The sequence below is a fragment of the Branchiostoma lanceolatum genome, chromosome 10 (genome assembly GCF_035083965.1).
Source record: "Branchiostoma lanceolatum isolate klBraLanc5 chromosome 10, klBraLanc5.hap2, whole genome shotgun sequence".
Lineage (NCBI taxonomy): Eukaryota > Metazoa > Chordata > Leptocardii > Amphioxiformes > Branchiostomatidae > Branchiostoma > Branchiostoma lanceolatum.
Window position 1 is genome coordinate 7,551,355 of NC_089731.1, and position 27,852 is coordinate 7,579,206.

At 40.9% G+C, this 27,852-nt stretch overlaps 3 protein-coding genes across 4 annotated transcripts; 1 reads left to right on the forward strand and 2 right to left on the reverse strand.

Annotated features, from left to right (window-relative positions):
• Positions 1-2,634: 2,634 nt before the first annotated feature.
• Positions 2,635-7,707, forward strand: LOC136443251 (uncharacterized). 2 transcript variants are annotated; one of them, XM_066440416.1, is made up of 8 exons: positions 2,635-2,849; positions 3,320-3,432; positions 3,981-4,513; positions 4,975-5,092; positions 5,399-5,659; positions 5,818-5,934; positions 6,396-6,569; positions 6,873-7,707. In XM_066440416.1, the coding sequence occupies exons 1-8, from the start codon at positions 2,654-2,656 to the stop codon at positions 6,945-6,947; spliced, it is 1,587 nt and encodes a 528-aa protein (XP_066296513.1). In that variant the 5' UTR covers positions 2,635-2,653; the 3' UTR covers positions 6,948-7,707. The 2 variants fall into 2 exon arrangements, with proteins under 2 accessions (XP_066296513.1, XP_066296514.1); XM_066440417.1 differs by having other exon boundaries at positions 4,975-5,086.
• Positions 7,289-12,621, reverse strand: LOC136443252 (general transcriptional corepressor trfA-like). The gene is made up of 7 exons (XM_066440418.1): positions 10,989-12,621; positions 10,694-10,754; positions 10,117-10,246; positions 9,829-9,892; positions 9,171-9,410; positions 8,832-8,903; positions 7,289-8,394 (listed from the first exon to the last, which is right to left on the reverse strand). The coding sequence occupies exons 1-7, from the start codon at positions 11,757-11,759 to the stop codon at positions 8,248-8,250; spliced, it is 1,485 nt and encodes a 494-aa protein (XP_066296515.1). The 5' UTR covers positions 11,760-12,621; the 3' UTR covers positions 7,289-8,247.
• On the reverse strand, positions 12,583-27,803 carry LOC136443895 (uncharacterized). The gene is made up of 23 exons (XM_066441268.1): positions 27,590-27,803; positions 27,072-27,142; positions 26,507-26,710; positions 25,771-25,988; positions 25,297-25,472; positions 24,719-24,800; positions 24,313-24,356; positions 23,936-23,976; positions 23,578-23,678; positions 22,962-23,046; positions 22,297-22,410; positions 21,537-21,732; positions 21,081-21,173; positions 20,645-20,737; positions 20,118-20,238; positions 17,177-17,321; positions 16,796-16,922; positions 16,325-16,397; positions 15,647-15,729; positions 15,002-15,282; positions 14,428-14,671; positions 13,652-13,731; positions 12,583-13,279 (listed from the first exon to the last, which is right to left on the reverse strand). The coding sequence occupies exons 1-23, from the start codon at positions 27,704-27,706 to the stop codon at positions 12,583-12,585; spliced, it is 3,486 nt and encodes a 1,161-aa protein (XP_066297365.1). The 5' UTR covers positions 27,707-27,803.
• Between the last annotated feature and the right edge of the window lie 49 nt (positions 27,804-27,852).

The following is a 27,852-nucleotide window of genomic DNA, read 5'->3' on the forward strand; positions in this document are numbered from 1 at the left end:
TCAGGACGGACACGATGATAACAAAGGTATGGCACGAGTTACACCCGGCGCTTGTGAAAGTGTCTGAATATGTACAATGGTGCTATACTAGATAGTACATTCTCTGATCATTGCCGTTGGAAAGTACATAATATATAATTATAGGGGCTATATGTGTACATAGACCGGAAAACGATGATTATTTCCCTCGTCAACCATTTTGTGCCACACTGACATGGTTAGATCTAAACGTAAACGAACGTCCGTCGTCTCTAGTTCTACTTACCCCGACGACATCTAGAATCTGACAAGCGGTAAGATAGTAGGCAAAAGACAACAGACAATAGACTTAAAGGCACGCCGAAGCCTAGTGGCAAAAGTGTTCTTCGTCATGCCAGCTGGCTAGTCAAAATACTGGCAGAACTAATGATACAAAATGCGTCGTGAGGTGTAACAACTGAATGGCAGCTGCAACTTGCAACCACACTACGCTGATGATATATCGCTTCTTACTACATTTCGAAGAATTCGAATCTTTCAGTTTGTTGATAATTTCCAGACAGAACCGACGAGGACTGGGTCCAAGATCGAAGCTGCGCCAACAATCTCCAGAGGTTATGAGATAAGTAAGGTGAGACATCTTTTTTCAACAACTGCTATCTCCGACCGGAACTAGCTAGGCTGTTCATCAGCTGACGTAAGCCACTGTCAAACATAGCCAACCATGGTCTCCCGACCTTCTCTAGACTATGGCTGGGAGTAGGTCGTCAGCAAGATCATGTGTGGTTGGGAGTTGGTCGGCGAGCTTGGTTGGTCTGCGCCAGTTGACTATGAAAATCAAAGTCAGGAAAGACATATTCTACTTGGATATTTTGCCCCCGACCACTAATATACAGTAGTTGTGATAAAAGAGTAAGCAAAAAACGGCAAATACTAATGTACCGTGGTACAAATGTCTGAGTATATTGGATAAGATGAACTCGGTTGCACCAAGGACATTATATAATGTCCTTGGTTGCACTGAGAGAGAATCGGCGTGACTACTTTCAACTCTGATCTGATGATTTTTCATGTTTTTACAAATCTACAGGTTAACATGACCGTCCTTCCCGGCCAAGGTGCTCGAGTTCCCATCCACTTTGTCGTTCTTTTGGCGGTGTTCCTCCTGAGTGCGTTCCTGATCTTCTGCCGGGGGAGTCGCTCCAAGTCAGCGGGTTCAAAGCCATCAAAGGCCGCCCATTCACGGCGATCCTCCGCTGCTACCAGTACGAGTAACACGGCTTCTAGAGCCGCGAGAAAAGTCAGCTCGGATAAGGGTAGGAACTCACTGGAAAAGATAGACGTTTCTAATGATAAGAAACCTATAAAAAGAGGTATTGTTAGCAACGGATCAAGCAAGAAAGTCGTTTGAGTATTGTAATCACTTAAGTAAAAATGTGTTCTTTTAAAGGATGAGTAATGGAGGAAGTTGTGTGGTCATCGTTGGCATAAAACTGGCAATGTCGTATCAAAATATCACTGTGTGTATTTTCACATGGCGGTACTACCCTTGATGCTCGCTAAGTCTACTTAACTTCTATTTCATCTGCCTGCGTACGCGTAGACCGATGGTATTGAATACAATTGTTATTATAATATCTACTCTCATATTCTGTTCATGTATACGTACTTCTTCGCCTTTGGTATAAAGCAATTTTTGATAGCTGTCGATTTGTATATGTTTGATGAACCAAGTGTGATCGATATGTTGAGAAAGTTAGCGGAAGTTGTAATTATCAATATACTATGCCAGCGAACCCCTCGGTTTCAGCGATTTCTTTGGGATGGTCATATTTATCATATCATATCAAATATATCACATCTTGTAACATCGTATAATATTTTTGCAATATCACTATCATGCATAGTACTAGTATGTCATATTACATCGTATCATACCATATCATACATCATTATATATATCATTATTCCTTTTTTCTTCTTTAAAAACATGATTTTCAAGCGCGAGCTTGCCTAACGATCCATTTCCACGTCGGAAGGATGTCTCTCGCCAGTGCTGGTTAAGGATCGTGAGCGGAAGATATGGACGAATTCTTAAGATTTTTTGCGGTTATTTAGATGTGGTTGGCTTCGCCAATTGTATTAATGAGAATTTTAAAAAAATAACGTTTAGCCTATAGGGACCAGCTTTGAAACTGCAAGTCGTTGGTATATTTTTCAGGAGCACGATTTATTGTAATACAATAAAATCAAATGATCATGAAATGCTAATCTATTTCAGTATTTATTACAAAGAATGGCCGTCATTTTTTCGTATTTCAAGGTTCACCATGGTTATGTGTTGCTGTGATATCCAACCCTTATCTGGACAATTTAGCCAAAGCTAGCCCTCAGAGCAGGTTCCTCTGCTAAGCAAACTTTTCATGATCCTTGTATCGCTGGTTTCGGCTAAATACGCACAATGTTGTAGAAAATGCGGCGAATCTAAAAGAAAGAATCATGGTAGCAATCAGAAACCAGGCGACACAAGAAATCGAAGATCCCATCGCTTTTCCTACACTTCTAACGGGCCGACTGACAACATCATTCAGGAGACAGCTAAGTGTAACCCTACACCACATCCTGGCCTGACACTTCACTTCCGGGTTACCCAACTTCCTCAAAAGTAACTCCAATGGCGGTGATAGGGAAAAGTGTGGCGTCTGAAACCTTGCAGGGAGATGGTGTCCCTTCCCTTCTAAGCGAACACACGGACAGACCTACTACCGAGGGATCAGCGGTGATGTCTCGGTACCTTAGCTCTCCCTGTGCCGAAGAGGCCCAGGGAACCCTCCGATTCGACCCTGGAGCGAGCTATGCTGTAGTCTCAGGTATGTGAACACAACAGAACAGAAACAGATCACAACACAACACAACACAACACAACACAACACAACACAATACGTATATACAACGCAACGCAACGCAATATACAACACACAACACAACACAACACAGCACAGCATGGCAAAGAATAGCACAACACAGCACAATACACTTGAACCCAGCACAACACAATACAACATAGCACAACCCAGCACAACACAATACAACATTAGCACAACCCAGCACAACACAGTACAGCACGACTCAGGACAACACAACACATAGTGAGACTAATTCCCTTGTCATATGATACATGTTTTTGATGTTTTCAGATCGCCTGGCGTGTTATATTTCACAGGAATTGAAAGTGGACAAATTGCAAAGCAAACAAACGTCAGGTTCATTCAATCGTTCATCTACACATAAATCTCTATCTCTCATCTCCTCCCCTTCTTCCCTCGTGCTTGTTCTTCAGGGGTTGGGAGGCAGCTATGTCCGGAGGCCGGAGTGACCGACTTAGGGACCACCGCTGACGGAGATGCTAACCTCATCAGTAGTATTCTAACAGGAACATACGAGATTCCCAAAGTAAGCACACATGTGCTGAGTGAGTATCTAAGAACTAGAAATGCACCGAAACAAGCCTTCGGACTCTACCCATATTTTACTCAAACTTTCCCATTAGTCGACTTCAACCCAACACCCATGTTTAGCGAGGTCAGCTATGACAAGCTTCGCCGCACTCTATGACCTCTATCTTTTTAACGGGCTAAATCTCACGCTAGTGGAAGGATTCCCGTTTCTGCACAAGCATTCCCTTTAACAGACGTGTCCACCTGTAAAGTGTGGTATAAAAATCACTTGATAATGGCTTGTTCTTCAAGCAGGGTTACGGTCGGGGGGCTAGGAGTAACCGCATTAAGGTAGACATTAAAAATCGCGGCTACTCCTCCCCCTATGGTGCACCGAAACCTCTGCTTGGAGAATAATAATTGCTCACTTCGAATCGGTTAGTTGATAATCGATATCTAATTTGAGTACTGTAAACTTTAACTGTTGATAAAATTAATTCCAACTAATGCCGTGACATTTTAAACTTCACATACACTTCACATTGTTCTATTTCTCCTCATTAGAAACAGGTGACCGTTCTGAACAGTCGTACCCAGCCTGGTGCAACGTCCACTGCCATCAGGACCGCTCTATGTAGCTACTCTCCCAAGGTTGGAGAACACGGCGTTCTCGTCTTCTACTTCTCTGGACATTGTATGCTGACCAAACATGGCGACAGAGTCTTCCTGGCACCGGCCGACTTCAAAGGGACAATAAACACTATCATAGCCCCCATTGACATTTTTAAGGCCCTTGAAAACTGCACAGGGTACATAATACTCATCCTTGACTGCTGCTATGCAGGACTGTTCGCTGAACGCTTGATAACTGAAGCAGAAAGAAGCGGATTGAAAGTTTGTATTTTGGCATCTTGCGCGGGCGAGGAGAAATCTCTATCCCATACGGAGCTTGGTAACGGCTTCTTTACGTACTTCTTGGCCAGTTTTCTGCGTGGCGTGGACGGGAAAAGGGCCAAAGGCATGACGTCTGAGTTCCCGGTGGAAGAGAGCGTGGAGTACTGTCGTCCTCTGTGTGAGGCGATGCTTTCTTTGATGAGGTAAATGATTAACAGTCTTCTCTCTGCCGTAAACGCATCTGTAAACATGTTTTTAGTGTACTTCCTATTTATACATAGTGCCGATACAAACGCTGTGGAGGTGGAGAATATCAATATACATAGAGGGTTTATGAATTAGCCTGGAATCCAGACCTATTATAGCTCCCGAGTCTCTCTCCGCAAAGAGAGACTCGGGAGCTATAATAGGTCTGGATTCCAGGCTATTTATGAATACGAGATAGCCGACAGTGAATGTAAACAAGAAATGCAGCTTTGCGAACAAAACGTACTGATCCATTTTCCAAAGAGCTCAATATCAAAGACCGGTTTATCTGTCATAATAATGGTATAAAATGAGAGGAAATGCACTCAAATTGAATGTACAATTGGAAATGTATAATTCCTGTCTCTGACCCCGTTATTGTTGTAAACAGTTGACTTTTTTTATCCTTCATATACAGACCTGGTTACGGCGATAGTGCACAAATGACTCCGGCAGTTACGTTCAGCAGCCTTGCCACTATACAGATGATTCTGGACTCTGCAGGGGAGGATGTGGTAGACGGACAGCAGGTACATGTACGTCTTCACTAGCTAATAGCACCTGAATCCGACAAGCAAACAGACAAACAAAAATAAACATATGGTAAAGGTAGAATTATTTTCTAGCAAGGATTGGACTATTTTTCGACTAGTCCTCTGATCTTCTTCAGGACAGCAGAGGACCCTGCCGAACCGCTTAACGGGACGGGGGTCAGTACCGACTTCCAAAGACCTTTGACCCGTCTACTTAGAAGGCGTTTGTTCGCGAAAACAATCAGTAATAATAATAACGTTTTAGTTGATTCAGTTGATTACTTATCTTCGGGTCTGTCTTTATATTAGCCTCAACAAGCGTTCGCGTTGAAATACCTCACGCATAACAAGAGCGAGGGAAGACCCTGTGACCTCCCCGAAGTTCCTCAGTCCGTCAGAACATGGTTGGGCGAAAGCGCGGCCGAGGCGCTCCATCGGTTACATCGTACAGGCGCCTTGGACAAACCTGAGGTGTACGTCGCCGTTCTAGGGATGACGTCACAGTCCATGGCACAGATCGTGTTTGAGGACAAGAACAGTTCAACCTCCAGCAGATCGGTCATTCTGCAAGTAAGGACACTTCTGGCGAATGTTCTTTTCTTAAGAAACTCTTTCTACGACCTGGTCATCTGTAAATGCAATCCTGCTGTCACATACATGTACTATATTACATAGATAGATAGCATCATTTCTACGTTCCATTTTCACTGTGTTTTTCTTTTACTCAGCCGGACCTGTTCATATTCTGCTTCTTCCGACTGTCTGAAGTTCTACTCCAGATCAGCCCGGACCTGGTGCCCGATCTGTGCTACATGGAACACTGTTTGGAGCATTACATGAAAAAGGTATTTAGAAATGTTCTCGGTGGTTTCATTTGAATAAAATTCATGTCGAAATGAGTGTTTTCCCCTGGGCAAAATAATGCTTCCAACGCATCATTCATTCAAGCTTGACTTACGCTGTTGAAACATGTACAAAGTGTACGTAAAGTTGCATATATCAAAGTAGTGGTGTTAAGTTTTCAATGCAACTGTCATTTCTTTTGCTTCATTGAACAACATATAGAAAAAAAATTGTTCCAAACAGCTGCAAAGGCAATTGATTTGAACATTATTGACACACAAGTTTTCGATGTCGACTGGGGGCTGTGTGAAGAGCTGCTTAAGAGGAGTTTTCCTACAAGAAAACGCTTCATGGGAAGTTGAGTGGCCTAGGGCTCTCCTTGCACAGTAATGAGTCGACTCAACAACGCGTGTGTAAATCGGGCCAATGTAACGTTACAAACCATTTCCCCTCGCTACCTCAGGTGCACGACCTGACACAAGCAGACGTTGAGGGGGAGGAGTTTCGGGATTTCATCAGCTTACTCACCCGTGTCGTGAGTGATCTCAACCGCCAGGGAGCGCGTTTGGTCAGAGCGCGAAGGACGTCGGTCGAGACGGGGACAGACGCCGTTGACGGACATACAGAGAACCCAACGGTAAGCTCAGATAGCTTTAGTCTTTGCCAGACTGTAAAATATTCCCCCTTCACCCTAAAAAAGGAACCTGTAACCATGAACACGGAAAAATAAAACAAGGAAGTAGGCGTGTCAGAAAAAGGTTACAATCTCTCCCAATATCTGCTTAGAAATTTCAGATATAAGACGAATTTACTGTTGGGAGGCCAGTTTTCACCATGGTTCTACTTTGTTATGTTAAAATAATTTCAGTATGTATCTTTGTTCTGGAGTAATGTTCTCATCTTGTGTTCTTTGCATCTGTTTTTATCTTCTCTTGGGCAGGTGGAGGACATCATAAGAAGTCTCCCTCCATCTGAAGTGGAGAGGATATACGCAGTGGAACTTCTGGGAGATTGATACATGTACATTACAAGAAACATGTTGTACCAGTAAACCATATCTTAGCGCAATAGCACTATCAAATTTTCTACTATAGTTAAGAAATACAAGTCGTCGGCATTATCTACAGCACAGGCTTTAGTCCAACTTTCTACAGTTGCTATACTTTTAAAGGTAGTTTTGTTATACATGGATAAAACCCATGCATGAATAGGATTTTATATCGAGATCTTTACTTGCACTAAACAAAGTAGTGAAGCTCACTTAACCAAGAAATCAACTGAACCAAGCAACCACCTCAGTAATAAACCATACAATAATTTGACACATCAACCAATGAATAATCACAATCACAGATGGTCAATACTGTATCATTCTTTATATGATCATGTTTGTGTTAGTGGGTATACATGACTTGGTAATTTTAGCTATATAAATAATCTGGTGCAAAAATAAATCGCTTTTATGTATAAACTACACGTCTCAAAGTTCTATACCATTTGTGACCTTTTAACACGGAGTATAGGTTGCTATGCACACTGTGCAAATGTGAGAAAAATGATTATATCAAGTATATCACAATATGCTTGACAATGAGCAGAGTCATCATGATATACTCCATGTACACACATTTGGCACATATGGGGGTTTGTGTTCTTCATACTAACTAAATTACTACTGGTTTGAACTTGGAACTAAAGTTTAAGCGTTAAGATAAGAAGCTACAAATACAACAGTTGAAAAGTCAATAGTTCTGTGAATAAATTACTAGTTTCTAGCATGGAGTGATGAGCATCAATCTAAATAGCTAAATGTGAAGTTCAACATAAAAATCTCTTCAACTTGCAACACAAAAATTGAGATGTTAAGTTTGAATTAATAAAAACAAATGCAGATTTAGCATCTTCTGCATTGCATCAAATAGAGAAATTTAAGTGATCAAAAAACAAAACAAATCAAAACTAGTAAATGGTGCACAAATAAGAACACAAATATGCTTTTTAGAACATATGAATCACTACTTATGAACCACTGATAAAATCTAAAACGTAAAAACTGCATAATATTTCTAATGATCAAATCTATAAAACTACAAAATTTCTAATCATCAAATCTATGTAGCTACAGGATTTTTGTAATCATCAAATCTATGTTTCCCTAAATCTTGCAGATTACAGATAATCTGTTATTTTTGTTGTTTCTGCCCTTGTCCAAATGTTGGATGATGGCCTTTAAGTGTGAATGATGAACCTATGTAAAGTTTCCCTGCAACTTTCCCTACAACTTGTAGACTATAGATACAGATACAGATACTCTGTTATTTCTTGCGTTTCTTCCTGCCCTTGTCCAGGTGTTGGATGACGGCCTGTGCATCCTCCTCCCTCTCCCGCATCCTTCTGTCCATCTCCTCAAACTGTCGTCTCAGCTGCGAACGCACATGTGCCGACTCCTCACGCTCTCGCTCCTAACATGAGCAAACGAATCGTTAAAGTACGCTGTCAGAATAATAAACTACAAGTCATGTAATTAAAAGAGACTCTACTAATTGCTGTTATTGCATCTTCAATTCCTATAAAATATGACAGACTTCTCAAACACAAAAAAACCCACTCCCTCACACACAATTATGTTACAGCATTGGTCAGTTTGAATTTGGGAAGACACTCTAGGAGGCATTTGGACAATGCTACTTTAGAGTCAACCTTAAGATAACACAAAATTCAAGGAACTCTTAAACATGTGAAATACCACTGTACATCTAGCCATGTTGAAATGTATGGCGCAAAATTATTTGGATTTGCCAAATTAAACTACCGGTGTTTTTCCAGATTCAAAGGGACATGTTTTATCTTCACTTGTCAGAATTAGTTCAGAAACACACAACGAAGAACAAACACTGACCAGTCTACCCAGCGAACTCCTAAAGTCCCTTTCCTCAGCCTCTGCCCTGGCTTGTCTCCTGTCTGCTTGTGCCTAAACATGTGGACAAGAATTTATGAAACTTATACAATGTAAGTGAATGTCTAAGCAGAGTTGAAAGTATGATAAAAATACAAGCTGAAAGCAAAACTTGCAACAGGATTTATACATGAATCTCAATGAATCTGTAACTCAAGGCTGAGGGTTCAATGGGATGGAGGAAAGTGGTGACTTCCATGGCATCCAAATGACCACCTAGGTCACAGGATAGGTTACTGGTAACCTAAAAAAATGTATAACATCACCAGGAGACCAAAATACCTGTCTCCTCCTGACTTCTTCCTCGCAGAAGTAGCGAGGGCACCGTCTGCTGCTCCTGTTGTGTCCCTGCTGACGACAGGAGCCACACGTGGTGGTGTTCTGTCTGGGGGTGCCGGGCTGGGGACCATCAGGAGCAGGGGTACCACTACATGAACTGGTATCACCTCTATCACTGGTGTTCATACTATCACTGGTGCTTGGTCTGGATGTAGATGTTGATGCTGAGCTTGAGGAGGTCCGCTGTAGTGGGTGAAGACAAAAAACACAACAATGCATACACTATCTCATTGAGTAAACAACAACAAATCTCATTGATCACAAAACTAGTAGCCTGTTTGAATCTTATGGGCATAGAGGTTTTGAATCCCAGTATTGCCTTGTAGCTCCACAAATGTCTACCATTTAATGTCTATAGTACATCTAATCATGATATACACTGAAGTAAAACTATCACAAGCTATGAGTAAAATTCAAACATTTACAAATTTAACCTTATATCTAATCCTTTGTCATGAAATCATTTTTACTTCTAGTTCCATACAAATTGTTCTGCTGAAATCATAGCAAACTTTTATACCAAAAAAGGTAATACACTGTACAAACATAAAATGTAGGATGCTACAGAATACACAACCAGTGATTGAAGTGTGAGGCTTACTTGGTGAGTTGGTGGTGTCCTTGTGCCACTTGAAGTACCAGGGTTGGCATCATGTGGTGGCAACCTAGACATGTACAATTGTTTCCATAAAAAAGGACATAAAAACATCTTTTGTCAAACCTGATACTGGAAAACATTGTCTGAAAGATAGTGACTGGGCTAAAATAACATAATGTTAACATAATCTTAAACCCCCCCCCCCCTTTAAGGTCCCATTCCAATACTTTATTTCCCTGTTTAGTCAGTTTGAAGTTAACATCATTTAAAAAATATCTGAATTGTAAATACCCTGGTGCTATGTCAGGAAGGTCATCATCATCATCATCATCCATGGTGAAGACTTCAGTGGCAGTGTGCCCTGATGCATGCTGGGATAGGCGCTGGGGTGTCGACACTGGAGTTGATTTAGTGGTGGTGGCTGCAAAGGTTGAAATAAATGGTGACTGGGTAAGCAGACAGCATTTGTGAAGCCTCCTTTGATAACATTATTCAACTACACAATATCCACCCAGCTGAGGTGAATCATTGCATTCATACAAGGCATACATGTACATGTGTATGTAGTTCAGTAAATTCAGTTTACTGGTTAAAAAAAAATAGTTAAACGGTTCTTGGTGGATGTCAATGTGTAGATGTTGGCACACTGGCGCACCAAATCCATAGTGTGTTTTTGGCACACATTTTGACAGGTTAGCCAAAGTGGCTCAGTGGGCGTCACTCCACCGTCAAGGAAGGTCGTGTCAAGTGCCTTTCCCAAGGGCACAATGTCGGGGCATGGTGAGTATCAAACCCGGGACCTAATGCTCTAAACGTTACGCCACGCCGACTTTACTGGTAAAACATTGTAGTTATAATTATATCCCACCTGTTGCTCCAACTGCAGATGTCCTGTAGTGTTGGGCCTGGAGCTTTCTGTAGTCTTCCAGCTGAGTTATTGAAGTACACAACGTTATGTACATACATTTGTACAGGAACTACAATAATCATAATACATGTAGCAAAAGCCAAACATTTATGAATGGAGTTCTTTTATACTGAACAAATCTTCATGTGCTTCATGTTGAACAATTAGCATCCAAGTGTGGGCTATTTCATACATTTATAAAATGGACTGAGCCTTTAAAACCAGGTACAAATAGAATAAATCATGTATTTTATACCTGTTGTGCAGACTTCTCCCTCTCCCTTCTCCTTTCTCTGAACACAGCAGGACCTTCACTGATCCCAGAGGAGCCGCTGCTGTGGGTTGACGTTCTTTTCAAATTCGGACTTCCAACAGCACTGCTGTTATCCTTACTGCCTGGTCCACTGGAATTTAACTCTTCGCTGAGTTTCCTAGCCAGCTCCAAGTCTTTCTCATACTGTGTCTGTGAAGAGTTTTTATCTTTTTCCAGTTGCCTAGCTAATGCCATATCTTTTTCATGATCAACTTCAACTTTGATTCTTTTTGTAGAGCTCGTTACTTCAGTAGGTTTTCTATTCAATTCTGCTTCTAGCTGTTTTGCCAGTTCCAGATCCTTCTCGTAATGAAGGTCTAGTTTTCTTTTTGCACCAGACTGAACTCCTCCTAACAAATTCACCGGTTCTACAGATTTGCTGTCTTCAGATTGTAAGGCCTCTTGGTTCAAGTCTTCCTGTAGCCTTCTTGCCAGCTCAAAATCTTTATCATGACTGTGTTGCTCTACTGTTTCCTCCTCTTTTATTTGGGAAGTATCTACTTCCTTTAACTTTGAGCAAGAGCGATCACAATCCACTTTCTCCTGAAAGGCCACTCTTACAGCTAGCTCAAAATCCTTTTGAAGATCTTGGTTATTGTCTTTGTCCTTCTGAGATGTATACAGGTTCTTTCCACCACAATTGTCTGTTATGGGAGGTATGGTTCTGTTTTCCGTTTCACTAAGCTTCAGTGCCAGGCTTAGATCCTGGTCCATATCATCAGGTTGAGATTCAAAGTCCTGTGAATCCTGTGAGTCTTGTAATGTTTCCTTGAGGTAATGAGTGCCTGCATTCCCACTTAGGGAGGCTGCTAGTTCTTTCAGCTTACTTTCATTGTCTTCTGGGCTGTCTCTATCATGTCTGCTGGTCTGTAAGGCTTGGCCAAAGTTTTCTGCAAATTCCTCTTCTTGAATACTATTTTCCACATAGGAAAATGGTTCATCCTTTTGCACATCTGGTAGCACTTGGTCATTGCATATTGCACGGGACGAAATGTGAGAACTCTCCTCGACAGTCACAGTTTTCTCATGGTTGGAAAATGACTCCAGAACCTCAGGGCTAGCGCTCGAATCATTGTTGCTTTGCTCGACCTACAACAATTTTTGTCGTATCAATTGCTCGTCCTGTTTCTGGGAAGCTATGAACTCTTCTTCACTTAACTTTAGAGCTAATGCCAAGTCTGGATCTAGCTCTTCCTTCCCACAGCCTGTCTGATTTTCTAAAGCTAGCCCTTCTACATTTGTGGCAGAAACGTCTGGTTTATCTGTTGCATGGGCAGCAGTAGGGCTACTACAGCTAGCCTTACTTCTTGTGACTCTCCTTTCTACATGACGTACCTGTGCAGATCGTTCATGAGCCATTTTTGCTTCTTCCTGGCTCAGTTTGATGGCCAGAGCCAGGTCAGGGTCTATTTCCACATTTTCAGTATTTGAGTCCACTTTCTCCCTGTCATCTGTCGGACTTCTATTACCTGTACTGTTCAATGTTTTGTCATTGAACTTAATACTTGAATCAAATGGCATGGCATCTTGGCCATCTTCACTTTGAATGGTAGTGTCTTGGGACATGCCAACTAGTAACTTTATTCTGCATTTCTTCAAGTTTGTCATAATCAGATTTCCTTAAATCAGAAGACTGTCCTAACAGCCTTGGATCGGAAAAGCCTGATTCTTTGTCGATTGCACTTTCTGGAGTATTGATGGCTTCAATATTATTAAGACTACTGCTTGCATTCACATCTTGCTCTACAGAACAATTTGTCTTCTCACTGTTAGTCTTTGTGGTCATCAGTGAATCTTCCTTTGTAGCAGATTTATACAGCAACTCTTTGGAAGTGTCTGACAAGCTCTGAGTAGGATCTACAGCCCCAGTATCTTTTACAGCTTCACTGCTTGCACCTGTGTTCTGCGAATCATCACTGACTTCTATGGGACAATCCCTTTCTTCGACAACCGTGTCCTGAGAGTCAATGATTTCTATTGGCTCTTCCAGAGAAACATCTTTGTAAGCCCTGCCTTCATGATCAGTTTCAGCGACGGTTTCATTTTCCTCCTGTGAATCAATGATTTCTATGGGATCTGTTTCGTCTAGACTCTCGGCGGGGATAGTGTTAGAGATGTTTCCAATGTCTTGCTGTTTGTCTGGGATGCCAGAGTGCTCCTGCGTGGTGGATGTCTGTTTCTCGTGTTCCATCAGACTTAAGCGAAGAGCTTCTGCAAGCTGATCTTCCTCATCCCTAAGAAATGTACAAATTTGACTGTATTAAAGACACAGTTTCCTAAGGTAAACTGTCCTAAAAAATGTAACAAGATAAACTGAACTACATGTATATAACCTAAACTTAAAAGATGCACAACTTTTTTTTACATGAATCCAGGGCTGTCTCCAGCTTTAGATATTTTTTGTCCCACTCATTGTTTGCGAACCCATGTTGTTAATTTTCCTTGTCATTTTCAGCTTACGAAAATACATTTCATCAGTTACATGTCATAATTTTTGTCCGTCCCAACAAGCAAATTTCTGTCCTGGGATGGAGGGAAGGGTCCCGGAGAAAGCCCTGCATGAATCTCACAACAAACAGATTAGCCAAAACTACGAGCAGTCTTACTTGTTAACATCCTTTGTCTTGTCTTCATCACCATACATTTCTGCAGCTGGAAGGTAGTCTGCCTTGCTCAGCTCCAATGCCTAACATAAGAAAATGCATACCAAAACTGTCAATAGTAATAAAAAATGGTCACTTTGGTACATAGTTACATAGCATAGGAAATACATTCACTTCAGTGTTATCTTTAATAGTCTAGATGTACATGTAACATCCTTAGATACCAGGGAGCAAAATTCATTTTTGAGAATAGACACATCGGTGCACCAAACTTAAAAATCTAGTTGCACAGAAACAATTTTGGGTGCACAACATAGAATCAAGTAGAATGTCAGCAAGACTTAATTTCAAATCTTTAGTGTTTCTCTTTAGAGCTTGAATATATAAAGTTTTATGGCTAACTTTAAGTCACACAATAAAGTTTTTATCATTTTCCCACCTCCTTTATGTCAAGAATATGCTGCTTACTAGTCTTTATCATTGATATGTAAACGTACACAAATAGCTAAGAGCATTGGTGCACCCAGTCAAAAATTAGGTGCACAGCTCAAATTCTGGGTGCACAAAAGTGCAATATGCACCCTATATCTCAAGTCTTGTTAGACCTTTTCTGTTTAGATTGATAGAGTATGAAAGACAGGTTAGCAAAAATATACAAATGCAGCATAGCAATGCTAAGAGGCTTAACCTTCTCCCTGCTGCCTAACTCTGTATCCAATAAAGAATGGGGTGCCAAATTACTACCTCAGTGTGCTAAAGGTTTAAGTGGGTACTTTTACCTGTTGTATCATGAGGTCCTCATTTTGGGAGTCTGGTGCAAAATCGTCAGTGGAGAGTGAGCCCAGCCTTCTACCTTCATCGACCTCCATCCTTTCATCCACAGTACCAGCAGTGTCTGCTCCGATGTTAGGCAAAGGTGGATCATTGTGCAGTTCCACACTGGAACGGTCCTGTTTTCTACCCCGTGGGGCTCTCCTTTTGTTTGCAGTGGTGGGGCCAGCTACTCCTCTGTTGTTAGGAGGTCTATGAGAGAGAAAATAAACAATGTGCCTAAATATGTTTCAGGAGATTGGGTACAATACAGATAGCAAAATACACAGATTGTACTAAGCTATTTTAATGTATAAGAAATTGGGAAGGGCAACTATATGTACTATTTCATACAAAGGGTCAAAATGAAGGATAACACACTGCTCTGATCGAAGTTCAGCCTGAGAAAGGTCAATAAATATGCAAATTACATGCAAATGATGTGCATATTGAAAGCTATTGCAAACCTCCTTAGTCTTGTTTATTAATGTTACGACTGTACCTTGGCATGATAAAGGTTAATATATTGCTTGTATGACTCACAGTTGTGGTCTGACAGCTCCTCTCTTATTATTTCCTCTGCCCCTGCCTCTTCCCTGCACCCTTCTCCCTCTGCCTCTCCTTATGGGAGGAGCACCTCCTCTATAGTCACCATCTTCATCATCATCATCATCATCAACATTGTCATCATTGTTGTTCAGAAAATTGTCGAAGAATTGTGCTTCGTCCGGTGCCGGATTGTTGCGGCTTTGTCTGTACAAGTTCTCCAGTCGTTGGGTCTCGTCTGCTGTCTCTGTCCTCTTCACATGGCAGCCTAAATGAACCTGTGGTGAGAAATATACAGCCTGTTGTATTATACAACTAGTGACAATTTGCATGGGCAGATTACCGTGAGTCTTGAAATATCTGCAGCAGATTTATTTTGCATTGCCTCTCCACTGCTGAATCATGACACAGAGAATGTGTTTTTTGGGCTACATTATTGTTTTGACCGTGAACTTAAAATACCACAAAAACCTCTCTTTCCCTCCTACTGCAAAATCATAGGTAACAGTGGCATAGTGGACTAACTACACCCTGTTGTAGGGAATGAAATCCTTTACTGTAACAGTACTTGAAGACATGATATAACAAATATTAATCTTTTTAAGCAATGTAAAAAGCAACTAATTTTGGACTAAGACTTACCTGCATCCAAAGCTGCCAGTAGCAGAACACATCAAAGTGAATCAGTTCTCTCACACTGGCCCCCAGCATGGTGTCCACTATCTCTGTACATTCATGGAACACAAACAATAAGATATCACTTGTAAACAAAATGCCACTCTTTTCCTGCATGTCCTTGGTGCTGAAATGCAATCATTGGTGCTGACCTGAACTTTTTCATGTTGAAATACTTTCCTTGAAGCTAAAATGCTTTCCTTAATGCTGAAATACTTGACTCGGAGCCGAAAACATTTCCAGAGTGCCAAAATGCTTCACTTGAGGTTGATGTAATTTCCTTGGTGCTAAAATGGTTTCTATAGTGCTGAAAAGATGTCCTTGGTACTAAATGGCAATCCTTGGTGCTGAACCGCCTTCCTTGGGACTGAAAGCTTTCCCTAGTACTGAAAGGCCTTCCTAAGTGCTGTAAAGACTTCCTAGGTCCTTAAACGCTTTCCTTGGTGCTGAATGCCCTTCCGTAGTGCTTTCTTTGGAGCTAAAGTACATTCCTTGATGCTGAAATACTTTCCTTGGTGCAGCAACGTTTTCCTGTCTGCTGAATGACCTTTGTTGGTGCGGAAATACTTTCCCTAATACAAATGTAGAGACACATAGGATGGTATTGACATGTATAAACAAGATAATAGAGAGTTTATTGTGTACCTCTGACTGTTCTATTTCCAGCCTGTTGGTTGAGGTACTCTGCCAGGGCCCTGTCCTTGAACTTCTGACTGTTCTGTAACAGTTACAAGACAATATTGTACATGTTTATTGAAGTTGGAGCTTATTGGAGAACAACTCACTACTTGAGCTGGCTACCTAAGACTCTAAGTGACAGCTACTCTTCCATTTATGTCTACCATTCTCTATTCAAGAACCATTTCATTCAAAAACGACTAATAACTTATAGGCAAAACCTATACTTGCCAAACAGTAAAGCTTGCAATTTTAATAGACATGATAATGGTTGTAACAAAAATGTATATTTGAAAGAATCTATAACTAAACACAAATTTGACTAAGAAAAAGTGCCATTCAGTGGCAGTGATCTTACAAAACATATTCATGTATTCCTACATGCATATAGCATTGTGAATACATTGGAACACACAGTAACTATGGTATGTGACAAACCTTATTGTACACCTCCAGGTCATGTATGATCAGGAGGGGTCGACTCCCTGGTGTTCTCTGGGTGGGGGCAATGTCCGGCAGGTCAATCTTGGCTGCTTCACCGAAGTCGGTCTCATTGTGGAATTGCCTACAAGGATGGCAAAGACACAAAATTCAAGCTTTTGCATTGGGGGAGATGATGTACAAAAATGTGTACTTTCGAAATGATATTGTGATTGTGATCTTATTGTAAGGATGGGTACATGTTACTGCTTTTCATATATTGCATTATGGGGAAATACATCCTTTGTGTTGAAAAACTTTCTATATGGTTGGTTGGTTTTGTTAATTATTCAGTTGCATGATATTTACAAGCTAACAATACAATGTGTGAGACAGTACCTGAAGACCATGTCTACTAGTTTGTCAGCTGACCACCGGTGGACTCCCAGGTAGTCTGCCGTGGGCCTGGCTTCAGGAGCACCATGGTTCTTACTACTGGCTCTGGTGGAGTATTCTGCATAGGTAATCAGCCTTCCACTGGTACCTGTCAAGGCATGGAAACTTTATCAGCCTTTTTGATAATAGATGCATATCGAGCATATAACACAAAGTATGGACCCCCTAATTTAAGGCAGGTCACAGACAAGCTGACAACTTTAGTGAAAAATCCTTACAAGATCCCATGACGACGTTGTGCTCTGGGAAAGGCAATTACAGTCAAACCTGTGTTAGCGGTCACCTGGACATAGCGGTCACCTGGCCATAATGGTCACTTTTAGTCGGTCCCTTGGATTTTTCCCATTGACATAAGCATTAAGAATTGGTCTATAGCGGTCACCTGTCCAATGTGGTCGCGGTCAGCCAATTTTCGGTCCGGCCGCAACGGCAACACTGCCGATAGCAGTCACTGCGCGTGGTCAGGCCGCGGTCACAGCGTGGCCGGCGGGGTTTGCGGATTCGATGGGGTGGTCTACTAGGTGGGCTAGTGGGGTGGGCTACCTCAGCATTGTACCCTTTCTGGGCCTCAAGGCTATGCATGGGGGTTTGGCCTCTTATGGAATTTCCTTGAAGAGAAACTGGGTCAAGCTGTGGGTGGGCTAGAGGGAAGGCAACAGCTGATCATATGGCAGGTGGGGGGGGGGGGGTAGATGTCAGCAATGAACTCCACCAAGACTGGTAGAAAAGCCATTTTTCATAAACAAACTTCTAAGTACTCAGTATACAATAGGATGTAAGGGAAGAGGTACAAGGGGAAATAAGCTGGAAGTTGGATAGGGCAGCTAGGGAATGAGAGAGCCTTTGTTTGACAAAATTCAAAACATATGTCTCACATTTAGACTAGAATGTACCTAAATGCATGTGCTTGTATACAAATGTAAAATGTATTTGTGATTATGTGTGTCAGTATGAGCGTGGGTTGGAATGTTGTGTGTGTGTTTGTACAATGTTTAGTGTTGCTTTTGTTGCTCATTTCTTTCACAATGCTACTGTCCTGTTGGCTTGGCTGAGCAGTTAAGGAACAGGGAACATGGTCCTCCATGTTTAAAAATCTAAAGCTGGGGATAACAAACTCCTGCACGATGTAAATGTACGCTCATTGCTCACCTCCACCCCCCACTGTAGCATCCCCAAAGCAATATGATCAGTTGCATTCCTTCCGGCCCACCCACAGAGTGACCCATCTTTTCCTCAAGGCAATCCCATAAGAGGCCAAACCCCCATGCATAGCCTTGAGGCCCAGAAAGGGTACAATGCTGAGGTAGCCCACCCCACTAGCCCACCTAGTAGACCACCCCATCGAATCCGCAAACCCGTGGCCGGCGTACCTTTGTTTACATCAGCGGCCGTAACTCCGAGCCGTGCCAGCCCACGCCTGGTTCACAATCTTTTTATTTCCGCGCTGCGCCACCAAAACGTGGGCTCAACTAGAACCTTAATGTGTTTGAATAAAGAAAACATTAAAGAATTTCGTAGTTTGACGCGAAGTATTTCCAGAAATGGTGTCTTCTGATTTTTTACGTGGCTGTAAACACTCGTCTCGGTTCCGCGGCACATCGTCATTTCTGAGCTGTCGGACTGGGCGAAATTACGGCCGCAGCTTTTTAACAGAAGACTCATTCATGTATCTGATGTGTTAAGTTCTTGAAAATATAATTTTCCGGGCGGAATTTCCGTTTTCTGCGGGTAAATAAAGAATTTTCGAGATTTACGCATTTTTCCAAGATGGCGTCGCAGCAAAGGTCACAAGAGTTCAGACGATACCACTGATATGTAGGTTAAATACGGTAAATCTATTTTGTAATACCGCATCCCGAGAGTAATTTCATTATTAAAACCTTAGAAATGTATCGATACAGATATATTATGACGTAAGATACAAGTTGTACAAAATTTATGAAAGAAATAAGCATGAACGGATCCACTTTTCCAATGAATACCACATACTAGGGATAATGGTAGAAGCCGAACCCAAGCTGAAAACAAAGGGAACTCGCCACGATGTTTTGTTTGAAAATCGGCCGAAAACGAACAATAAGTGGAAACAAAGGAACAATCCTTTGTTTCAAAATGTTGTTAACTAAATGGGTGGTGTTCAGTTGCAAAATAAGTTGTTTTACATGGCTAAATTTCGTTCGTTGTCGGCGACAGAGGCATCAAACTTCCAAGAAAAATGGCGGTCTCTTCAGAAGTCTTCAGAACCTGGAGCACAAGTCCGCTAGATAATAGCGAAGAGTGCGGGGCAGCTGACTAATTTTGCCGTGGGAACTGGTAAACTCAGGACATCCATGTCAACTAAATTGAAGACCATTTGCAGTTTATGTGTTTGTGTAGGGCATGGTCATTGCAATATTTCTTAAATTAAAAGTATGATATACTGTATAACAAAAATAAGGAGACAAAATTTGAACTGTAGATGTTATAAGCACCTGTGCAGTGTATATGTGAAAAAATACTCAGTACCTTAGTATAAACTTATGTCTTGTGTCACTCATTGCTCGAGTCGACCATATCCTCTATATAGTGGTCACCTGGCCATAGTGGCCAAATTTAATCAGTCCCTTGAGTGACCACTATAGACAGGTTTGACTGTATCATGACTTTCCTCACTCAGGTGAAAATGAGTACCTAGCTACAGTTAAGGATGTCCCTAGGCTAGGTCGTTAAATGGAGGTCCCGTGTTAAACTTAAAGGAGAGCCACACTTCGAGCATGTTAAAGAACCCTTCACAATTATCGAAACGTATAGGGGTCCTTCCCGTTATGAGTGGATCAAATAAATTTGTCCAGATATGCTTGTGTGTGCTGGACAGGATGGAAACATCTGTGTGAGACCGTCTTACCCATGTTCTGCATGTGTGCTGCCATGGCTGTGAGCTGCAGCAGCCACTGTGCAGTCTTCAGCCACGTGCCGGTCCTGTTCACCAGGAAGCCATCCTTCATCTCAAGGTCCAGAAGCTGGTTCTGAAATAGAAACAGAAAGGAGTACCTGTCGTAACAATTTGCATGAATATTGCCTACATGTACATGTAGAAACCTGTAAGGTGTTCAACACCATTCTGGAATATCTTCTTGTTTAGGGATTACTGTAAATTCATTCATTCCTGCTGGGACTTTATTTTGCACTACAAGTTTTTCCCATGTGTTTTAAGTTTCTGGTTAACTGATTAAGCAGTACAGTAGTAATACATTGGAAATGTATATTCGTGGTGGACAGGTCACAGCAACGGTGTGAAAATAAAACCAGCATGAATATTTCAAAATGGACAGTACTATACAAGAACTTGTTTAACAGAATACTAGTACATATTGCATATTGATGAATTCATTATATTCATGTAAGACTTCAACACCAAGTGACTGCACACACCTCAAAATACTGTATTTGTTCCTTTGATGGGCATGCCCTCATATCAGATGGATGTCCCTCCACCAGGTAGAACAAGTCTCTCAACCCACACCTCTGTACATATGGGGAGAAATATTGTTAAGTCACACATGAAATATATACAGATGTTTAAGTTCTAGACAAGGGTTTGTGAAATATACAAACATAGAATGGCTTTGACACAGTAACATTTTTCGACACAATTAGAAATATTGATAAATTGAAAGAACAGTACAAGTTATCACCAGAAGTACCATGTTGAAAGGCAACCACACCTTGAGCACAATATAGAACTTGTCTTTGATTAAGTTTAAAATAGTTGTGGTATACTTTTATTTTCAACTGTAAGTGTATGCTCCATATGACGGCTGTACAGTCCATATTTGATTTAAATTCTAGATTGTAGTACATGTTGTACCTTCATGGCCTCCACTTGGTTTCGGAAGCGTCTGGTACTCAAACTGTTCTGCAAGTCGTCCCATGTCTTACGTTCAACTATATGTTGCAGCACCTGTTAATATAAACAGGAAAAGCGGCATTGAAGCTAGTAACTATAAAGCATAACTTATAAAGGGATTTTTCTTTACAGCAATATTAAGCCTTTATCATCTAAATTATCTTTATTAGTATTGAAATTCAGTTATTTACACAGGGACTTTATTTCGTGGTAGAACTAGAAGGGGAAAGGAGGTTTTCACAGTGTTTTACATTTGTGATTGAAACAATTATGTAGCACAGTAGCAATACACTGGAAATTCATATTTGCAGTGTTATGATCATGAATTTGCGGTGGAGCTCATTTGCTGTGGAACTCACAGCGAAAATAAAACAACTGCAGACGTTTCAAGATATACAGTATCTTAGACATACAGACCTGTTCATCATTGGGGAGCACTTCAGCATAGTCCACTCCAGCTGCAGGGGGGAGCAGGATCCAGAGGAAGTCTCCTACAGGGAGATCCCTGATCTGAGCGGCCACGCCCTGTCTGTGGGCCAGGGCCATCATACGCTCACACAGTGGCTCTTTGGAGTCAACCAACAGGCACACACGCCTTGGGCCACACTGCGTTCTGAAAAACAACGATTGAAAGTTGGATAGTTCTTTGTTATGGTTTTTTGTGAACCTCCTTGCCTGATTATGATAGAAAATAAATTGATAGAAAAATCTACATGTATATGTCTACATTTCAAAAGAATAAGGGATACTACGCCATAAAATATCTACTTAATTTGCAGTCCTGGGTTCTGAAAAACAACCGCCGAAAGTCAGGTATCATGTTTCTTGTTATCATTATCTGTACATAATGTCCCTGCTGATTTTGGTGGCCAAATAAATTGACAGGGCTTCTTTTTCCTTCTTATTGCCAGACTACAAAATACAATTGTGACTGTGATAGACTTGGATGGGGCCAAGGTCAAAGACAGAGACTTTGGTGAAACTGCACTTAACAATCTCACCTTTGTAAAACAAAGGCAGCTGATGTGTGTCTATATTCACAAAGGATAAATTTTGTTTACCAAAACTTTTTCAACGGGAGAGAGCTTTCCACATTCCCACTCAAAGAAAAAAAATAGGTCTGCATTTTTAGAGAGTTAGGGACACCATGCTATAAAATATAATTACTAGTACTAACCCTCCTAGTTGAGGTACTTTCGGTACCCTGTTCACGTTCAGAAGGTCTTCCACTGCCTGGTGAAACTCTGTGCACTTCTGAGCCAAAGTCCTTCCAGGCTGCAACAGGGAAAATCTGCAAGACACATACTAGTAATAACATGTATTTTCACAATCATATCTATTTTGATTTGACTTGTTGTTTGCTATAATTGGCTATGGTTAGGTTTTAAAAATAATATTGTTATTTTTTCAAATCAATGAACATGCATACTTAGTATGCATTCAATCTTGTGGTATCAAATGGCCAAGTGGCTAGGCTAGCAGACACAAGACCAAGAGGTCACTGGTTTGATTCCTGGCATTCTTGTCTAGATGCTGTGTCCTGGGGAAAGGCACTTTGAACGACTTTCCTTACTCCACCCAGGTGTAAAAATAGGTACCCTACTTAAGTTGGGGAGGAAAAAGGTGGTAGAAGGAGAGGGATGGGCTCCACTTTCCAATACTGCATCCTAGACACAGTGGATAACAACTAACCAACTGTCCCAAAAGGCTATGGGACTACCATTACCTATCTACCTTAGTATGCGATATCAGTAAAAATAATTGATCTGATCAAGAACTGACCAATCAATACTGATAGAAAGTCAGTGTACAAACACCATAACCAAAGCATGACAAACTAACCTGGCATTTTCTCCAGCCTCCCTCTGTACAAACCCATTGATCTGTAAAGTGTTCTGCATGTTGTCAAACCCACCAAAAAACTTCCCTACAAAAATAAATAATTACACCAGTTACAACACTACTTGAGCAGAGTTTATAAACACACTTTATCTTTTATCTAGTCTATTCATTCTGCAAAATTGGTTAGGTACTATTTAGCTTCAACAAACTCGAACCCAAGGAAATTGCGGTTAGCATTTTACTTTAACCTTCTCCTTGCTGCTTAACCAATATGGAATTGGGTGCCAAACGGCTACTTGAGTGTGCTAAAGGTTAAGGTACATTTACTATCAATGTGTAAATCACATGTGACCATACAAATTTCTTTTAATTTCTTTACTTTCATGTTTGTTTTATTTCATGGTAGGAGGGAAAAGGAGATTTTCAGTGTTGAAACAGTTCTATAGTACAGCACTACAAAGGAAATCTAGATATATTTGCAGTCTCATGAATGTTAGGTGGAGACATCATCACAAAAAACGTGAAAATAAAACCACATCCAAAGTTTCAAGATTTACAAGTGCAAATATCCTATGGAATGATACAAGAAATGTTAAAGAGGTACACGTATATATACCTGCTGCCCTGTCCGACAAGTCTGTGTCGGTGAAGACCTGCGCTCGAGACTTGATGTCATCAGCCGTCATACTCATGATCTGGGGGACCTGACTCAAGCCTCTGTGAATGGCAAAAATAAAATGTTTTGGTCCTCACATAATGTACAGTACATCATGAAGTCATGAAAAATATGTTTTTGTCCTCGTCTAACTTAGAAAGTTCATATTTTGCTAAAAAAGCTTTTCAAGTTATCAGAACTAATTGATTATTAGGTGAAATATGGTACTTCCAAAATAATAATGGCTACATGTAAGTACAGTATACGTATTAAGACAGACTCTTTCAGTTTGGAGCAAAGCAATGTGAAATACACTTACTTGAAAAGAGCCACCAGCATTGCAAATGGTGCTTTGTAAGCCTGTAAAAGTTAGATTTTTAGCATGTACATGTACATGTATACATGTTCCTGTGTCATGCACATATGAAGTTCTAAATTATATGGAATCCCTCCATTGTCTATACATGTACATGGATGCATGGAAAGTCACTCTGGACATGAATTTCTAGAATGCATATCTACGTGTATGAAAAAGTTTATATCTACTGAATCTTACAATTAACTGATCAGTATACTTACAGACTTTCGCAAACACTCACTGGCAATATTGAGGCACATCTAAAAGTAATTGCTATTAAAATATATTTGAATATATTGTGAATACATTTGTCCTATACATGTTCATAACCCGTTTACCTTGGGGGTGTAAGACTTTGCAGCCTTGGGAGCCTCTTCAACACCTAAAGAGGTCATATAAAAGGTTATCAGATGATGTAAACAAAAGGAAAAGACAACATATTCATACAGAGGTTTGTAGTGATTTCTTTTCATGGTAAGAAGGGAAAGGAGGCATTCGCTGTGTTTTGAGTTAAAATCAAACAACGGTAGTAATAAAGAGCACATTTTTTCTGTGTAAAATGAAAGTAAAACCATGGAAAATAATCAAAGATTCACAGTACTGGAGAATGGCATTGGCAAGAAAAAAATTCAAATAAGATTATTCTCAAGCTCTAAGCAAGGCATTAAATGATTCCAATAGAGTATAGGCACCTGTTCTGTATTGTTACTGTAACAAACTGAAAGACAAGATAACTGATGAGACCTTGGATGTTGTGATGTCTTCTGGCTCTACCCTGATGTAATCTGTCACAACAGGGCTGACACAGCACCAGTCCTCCTTCACACTGGATGGAACAAGATCAAGCGAAAATCATTATCATATGTGCATGTAGCAGATGTCAACTGTATGTAACTTATTGTATGGAACATTAGGTCATACCTGGGTCGTGAAATATGCAATATGTTCAATCCAGGTAATATTTTAAGGTATCGCACGGGTTTCTACTTGAATCATGTGAGCTTCCATAGAATACTTCGAAAGCGCTTTGCATGCTCCGCTGTCCAAAATTCAAATACCAGATTCAGACGTTGGAATTGACGTTCTTACAATTTGTTTTTAGGACATCACATTTTTTCACTGGTGCATTTTTGATTCAAATGTGTTTTCATGGGTGTGGATGACATAAGTAGAATACCATACGGTGGATCCCTAAATTTTTTTGTATCTTCCTACTAGTAAATTTGCATGCAACAGTTTTTCCAAATGGATATCTACATAAACACAAGGTGCTTTGTATAACAACATTCATATCAGTACAAGAAAAGACCAAAGCCGCAAACCTGGGCACAGTACTTTGTGGCATTCTCTGCTTCACAGTCATCACATGGTCTGGGTCTATTCTGCCTCCTTCTCCCCCCATTTCTGTTGTTGTTGTTTCCTCTCGCTCCTAAAGCATTACCAACGACACCCTGGGCAGCTGAGCCGTCATTAACTGGCCCATCACCTGGCCCTGGAGCTAGACAAGTGTACAACAAAAACTTACATACATGTAAGTTACATATCAATGATATTTACTCAAAATTTGAGTCAAATAACAGTTTTCATTCACAGTAAGATAAGAACAATGTTGCATTTTTATATGATAGCGCTACATTCTGGACGGAGCATTGGAAATACATAATAGAAACCTGTTACTTTCACTGCAAACTCAAAGATACCATAAAGTTTGATTTTCACTGCGCAGAGAAATTCAGGTGCTGCAATAGCTTACACAAATCTACAGTGTAATATACATGTTTTTTTAAAACACATACCATTTGGATCCCTAAAGCCCAGCTTGACTGCGTGACGGTGCACAAACGATGCCAGAGGGTCTCTCCTGTGGACGTCAATGTTCTGGAACTCTTCTTGGAGCTCCTGTAACGCTGTCCGCGTAAACTCGCTCATGTGGACAGGCTTACGGCCATTGGTCTGCAGACACGTCCACAGGTCTTGCAATGTAGGCAAGTGTGGAGGCTGGTGCCTCTCAAAACTTTGAAGAAAGGACGAGATTATCACTTTACTTGAAATACTACATCTCTAAATAGTGCTAAATTGCCAATAGGATCTTTTCAGATTGAACGATGCTAAGTATACGTTCTAAAGCAAAGTTCAGGTCATCGTAAGACACAGAGCAGTTGTCTGGGCCACAAAATGTATCTTGAAGTTGAAGAGAATTTTACATACAAAACAGACTGTTCAGCAGGAGGTGTGCTACTATATGGTACTGTTGTCAATATGTTGTCCAATGTTTTGTAGGCTGACAACATAATGCATCAAGCAGCCTTCCACTAGCAAAGCCCCTGACAGCAAGCTTAAGGGATGTGTAATACAGGGAGAAGCTATGAAGTAATTTGTAAGTTGGACTGTTTGACTAAGCTAGTTTCAACCTATTTCTGTGACACGTATGAATAGAGGGATGTGCGGAGGTCATAGTTTATAAGATGTTACAGAAATACATGTATCCACAAAAGTGAAACACTTATCTGGATTATCCAATATGACACAAACCTGTTGCTGTTGAAGAGTACCCCCAGTGCCGCGGCCCTGTTCAGGATAGACTGGTGGGTCCAGCGTTGTTTCTTCTGGTCCGTCGGGTTGTTGGCGGCCTCCTGCTCCACGGCGCGGAGTCGGATGTACATGCACGCGGCCCAGAACGGGTTACTACAACTCTCCAGGATGGTCCCGTCTTGCAGATTGGAGTATGCGACAGACCTTAGGATGAAGACATCAAAGTTTGTCTTAATCTTGATTGAACTTATGATCAGTACTTTCATACCTTCAATTAAATTTTACCATTTATGATTTATACATGACCCCAAGGGAGTGAAGTACTGTTTCGTGTGTGTCTGTGTGTGTATTTGCGTGTGTGTATTTGCATGTGTGTGTGTGCACGTGTGTGAATATGTGTTTCTGACCAGCATGAAGGGGTGAAGTCTGCCATCTCTGATGCCTTCTTGTTCCTTGCAGTTACTGTAGAGAACTTAATTGACAAACAATCTATGTATTTATCTATTTGTCATACAATTGACATAATGTCCTAGTTGACATATCATAGCTAGTAAACAAGACATACCTGTCTTCATCCAGTAACTGGTTATTGTAGTACAGCTCGTCTAACTTGCAGTTGATCCGTCTTTTCACTGTCTGCAAATTAAAAATCATAAAGGATTAAAAAAATCATACTCTACTCTACTCTACTCATACCTTGCCACAAATAACAAGTTTTCCACCTTGTGGGAGTCAACTCCTTTTTATGACAATAATTTCTGACTTTTAAAAGTTTCAGACTTTCGTAGAATGCTTTCTTGTAGACTTTGCACAACAACAACAACAACGCGACCCCGCCCCCTAGGGATTTCTCTCACGTGGTTTTATTCATATTTTGAAGTCAGCAAAAAGTTCGAGATAAACAGGGCAAAGAGCGAGGCACAATCTTTGCTTCCACTTCTTCTACGACATCCCAGGGACTACAAATTTAAGTCGTTACATGAAGGGGGTGTCCAATAAAATGGTTCCAAGAATAATTTTTGTTTTGAAGAAAACGCATGGCGCCACATCTAAAGATGCCGGAACCTCTCCAAGAAACCTTACCTCTCTGACGTGTTTTATAAGTACATCGCCGGGATTGTCCACATCTAGGAACGGGAGAGGGTTCTCTGATGTCTTGGGATCGTATCGCCCCTTATTTCGGACATATATACGGACCATTTTGGTGCAAACTTTCACTTTCTTTTACAGACGACACCGCGAATTTCATTCAAGATGGCGCCCGTACTTCCCGCCAATCACGTGATCTTTCCGCTTAGTCGTGATTGGCCTACAAGTACCTAGGATGAGTCGACAGATAATAGTAA

Bases quoted from the DNA above. Each gene is read 5' to 3' on its own strand.
- LOC136443251 (XM_066440416.1), top strand. From the start codon at position 2,654: ATGGCGGTGATAGGGAAAAGTGTGGCGTCTGAAACCTTGCAGGGAGAT. The intron at 4,514-4,974 runs GTAAATGATTAA...CTTCATATACAG, and splicing joins GCGATGCTTTCTTTGATGAG to ACCTGGTTACGGCGATAGTG. The intron at 5,093-5,398 runs GTACGTCTTCAC...TCTTTATATTAG, and splicing joins TAGACGGACAGCAGGTACAT to CCTCAACAAGCGTTCGCGTT.
- LOC136443252 (XM_066440418.1), bottom strand. From the start codon at position 11,759: ATGGACCAGGATCTAAGCCTGGCACTGAAGCTTAGTGAAACGGAAAAC. The intron at 9,893-10,116 runs GTATTTACAATT...GTACATGTCTAG, and splicing joins CTTCCTGACATAGCACCAGG to GTTGCCACCACATGATGCCA. The intron at 8,904-9,170 runs GTATTTTGGTCT...CCACATGTTTAG, and splicing joins AAGAAGTCAGGAGGAGACAG to GCACAAGCAGACAGGAGACA.
- LOC136443895 (XM_066441268.1), bottom strand. From the start codon at position 27,706: ATGGTCCGTATATATGTCCGAAATAAGGGGCGATACGATCCCAAGACA. The intron at 27,143-27,589 runs GTAAGGTTTCTT...TTTAATTTGCAG, and splicing joins TTATAAAACACGTCAGAGAG to ACAGTGAAAAGACGGATCAA. The intron at 23,047-23,577 runs GTATATATACGT...TTATTTTTGTAG, and splicing joins CTTGTCGGACAGGGCAGCAG to GGAAGTTTTTTGGTGGGTTT.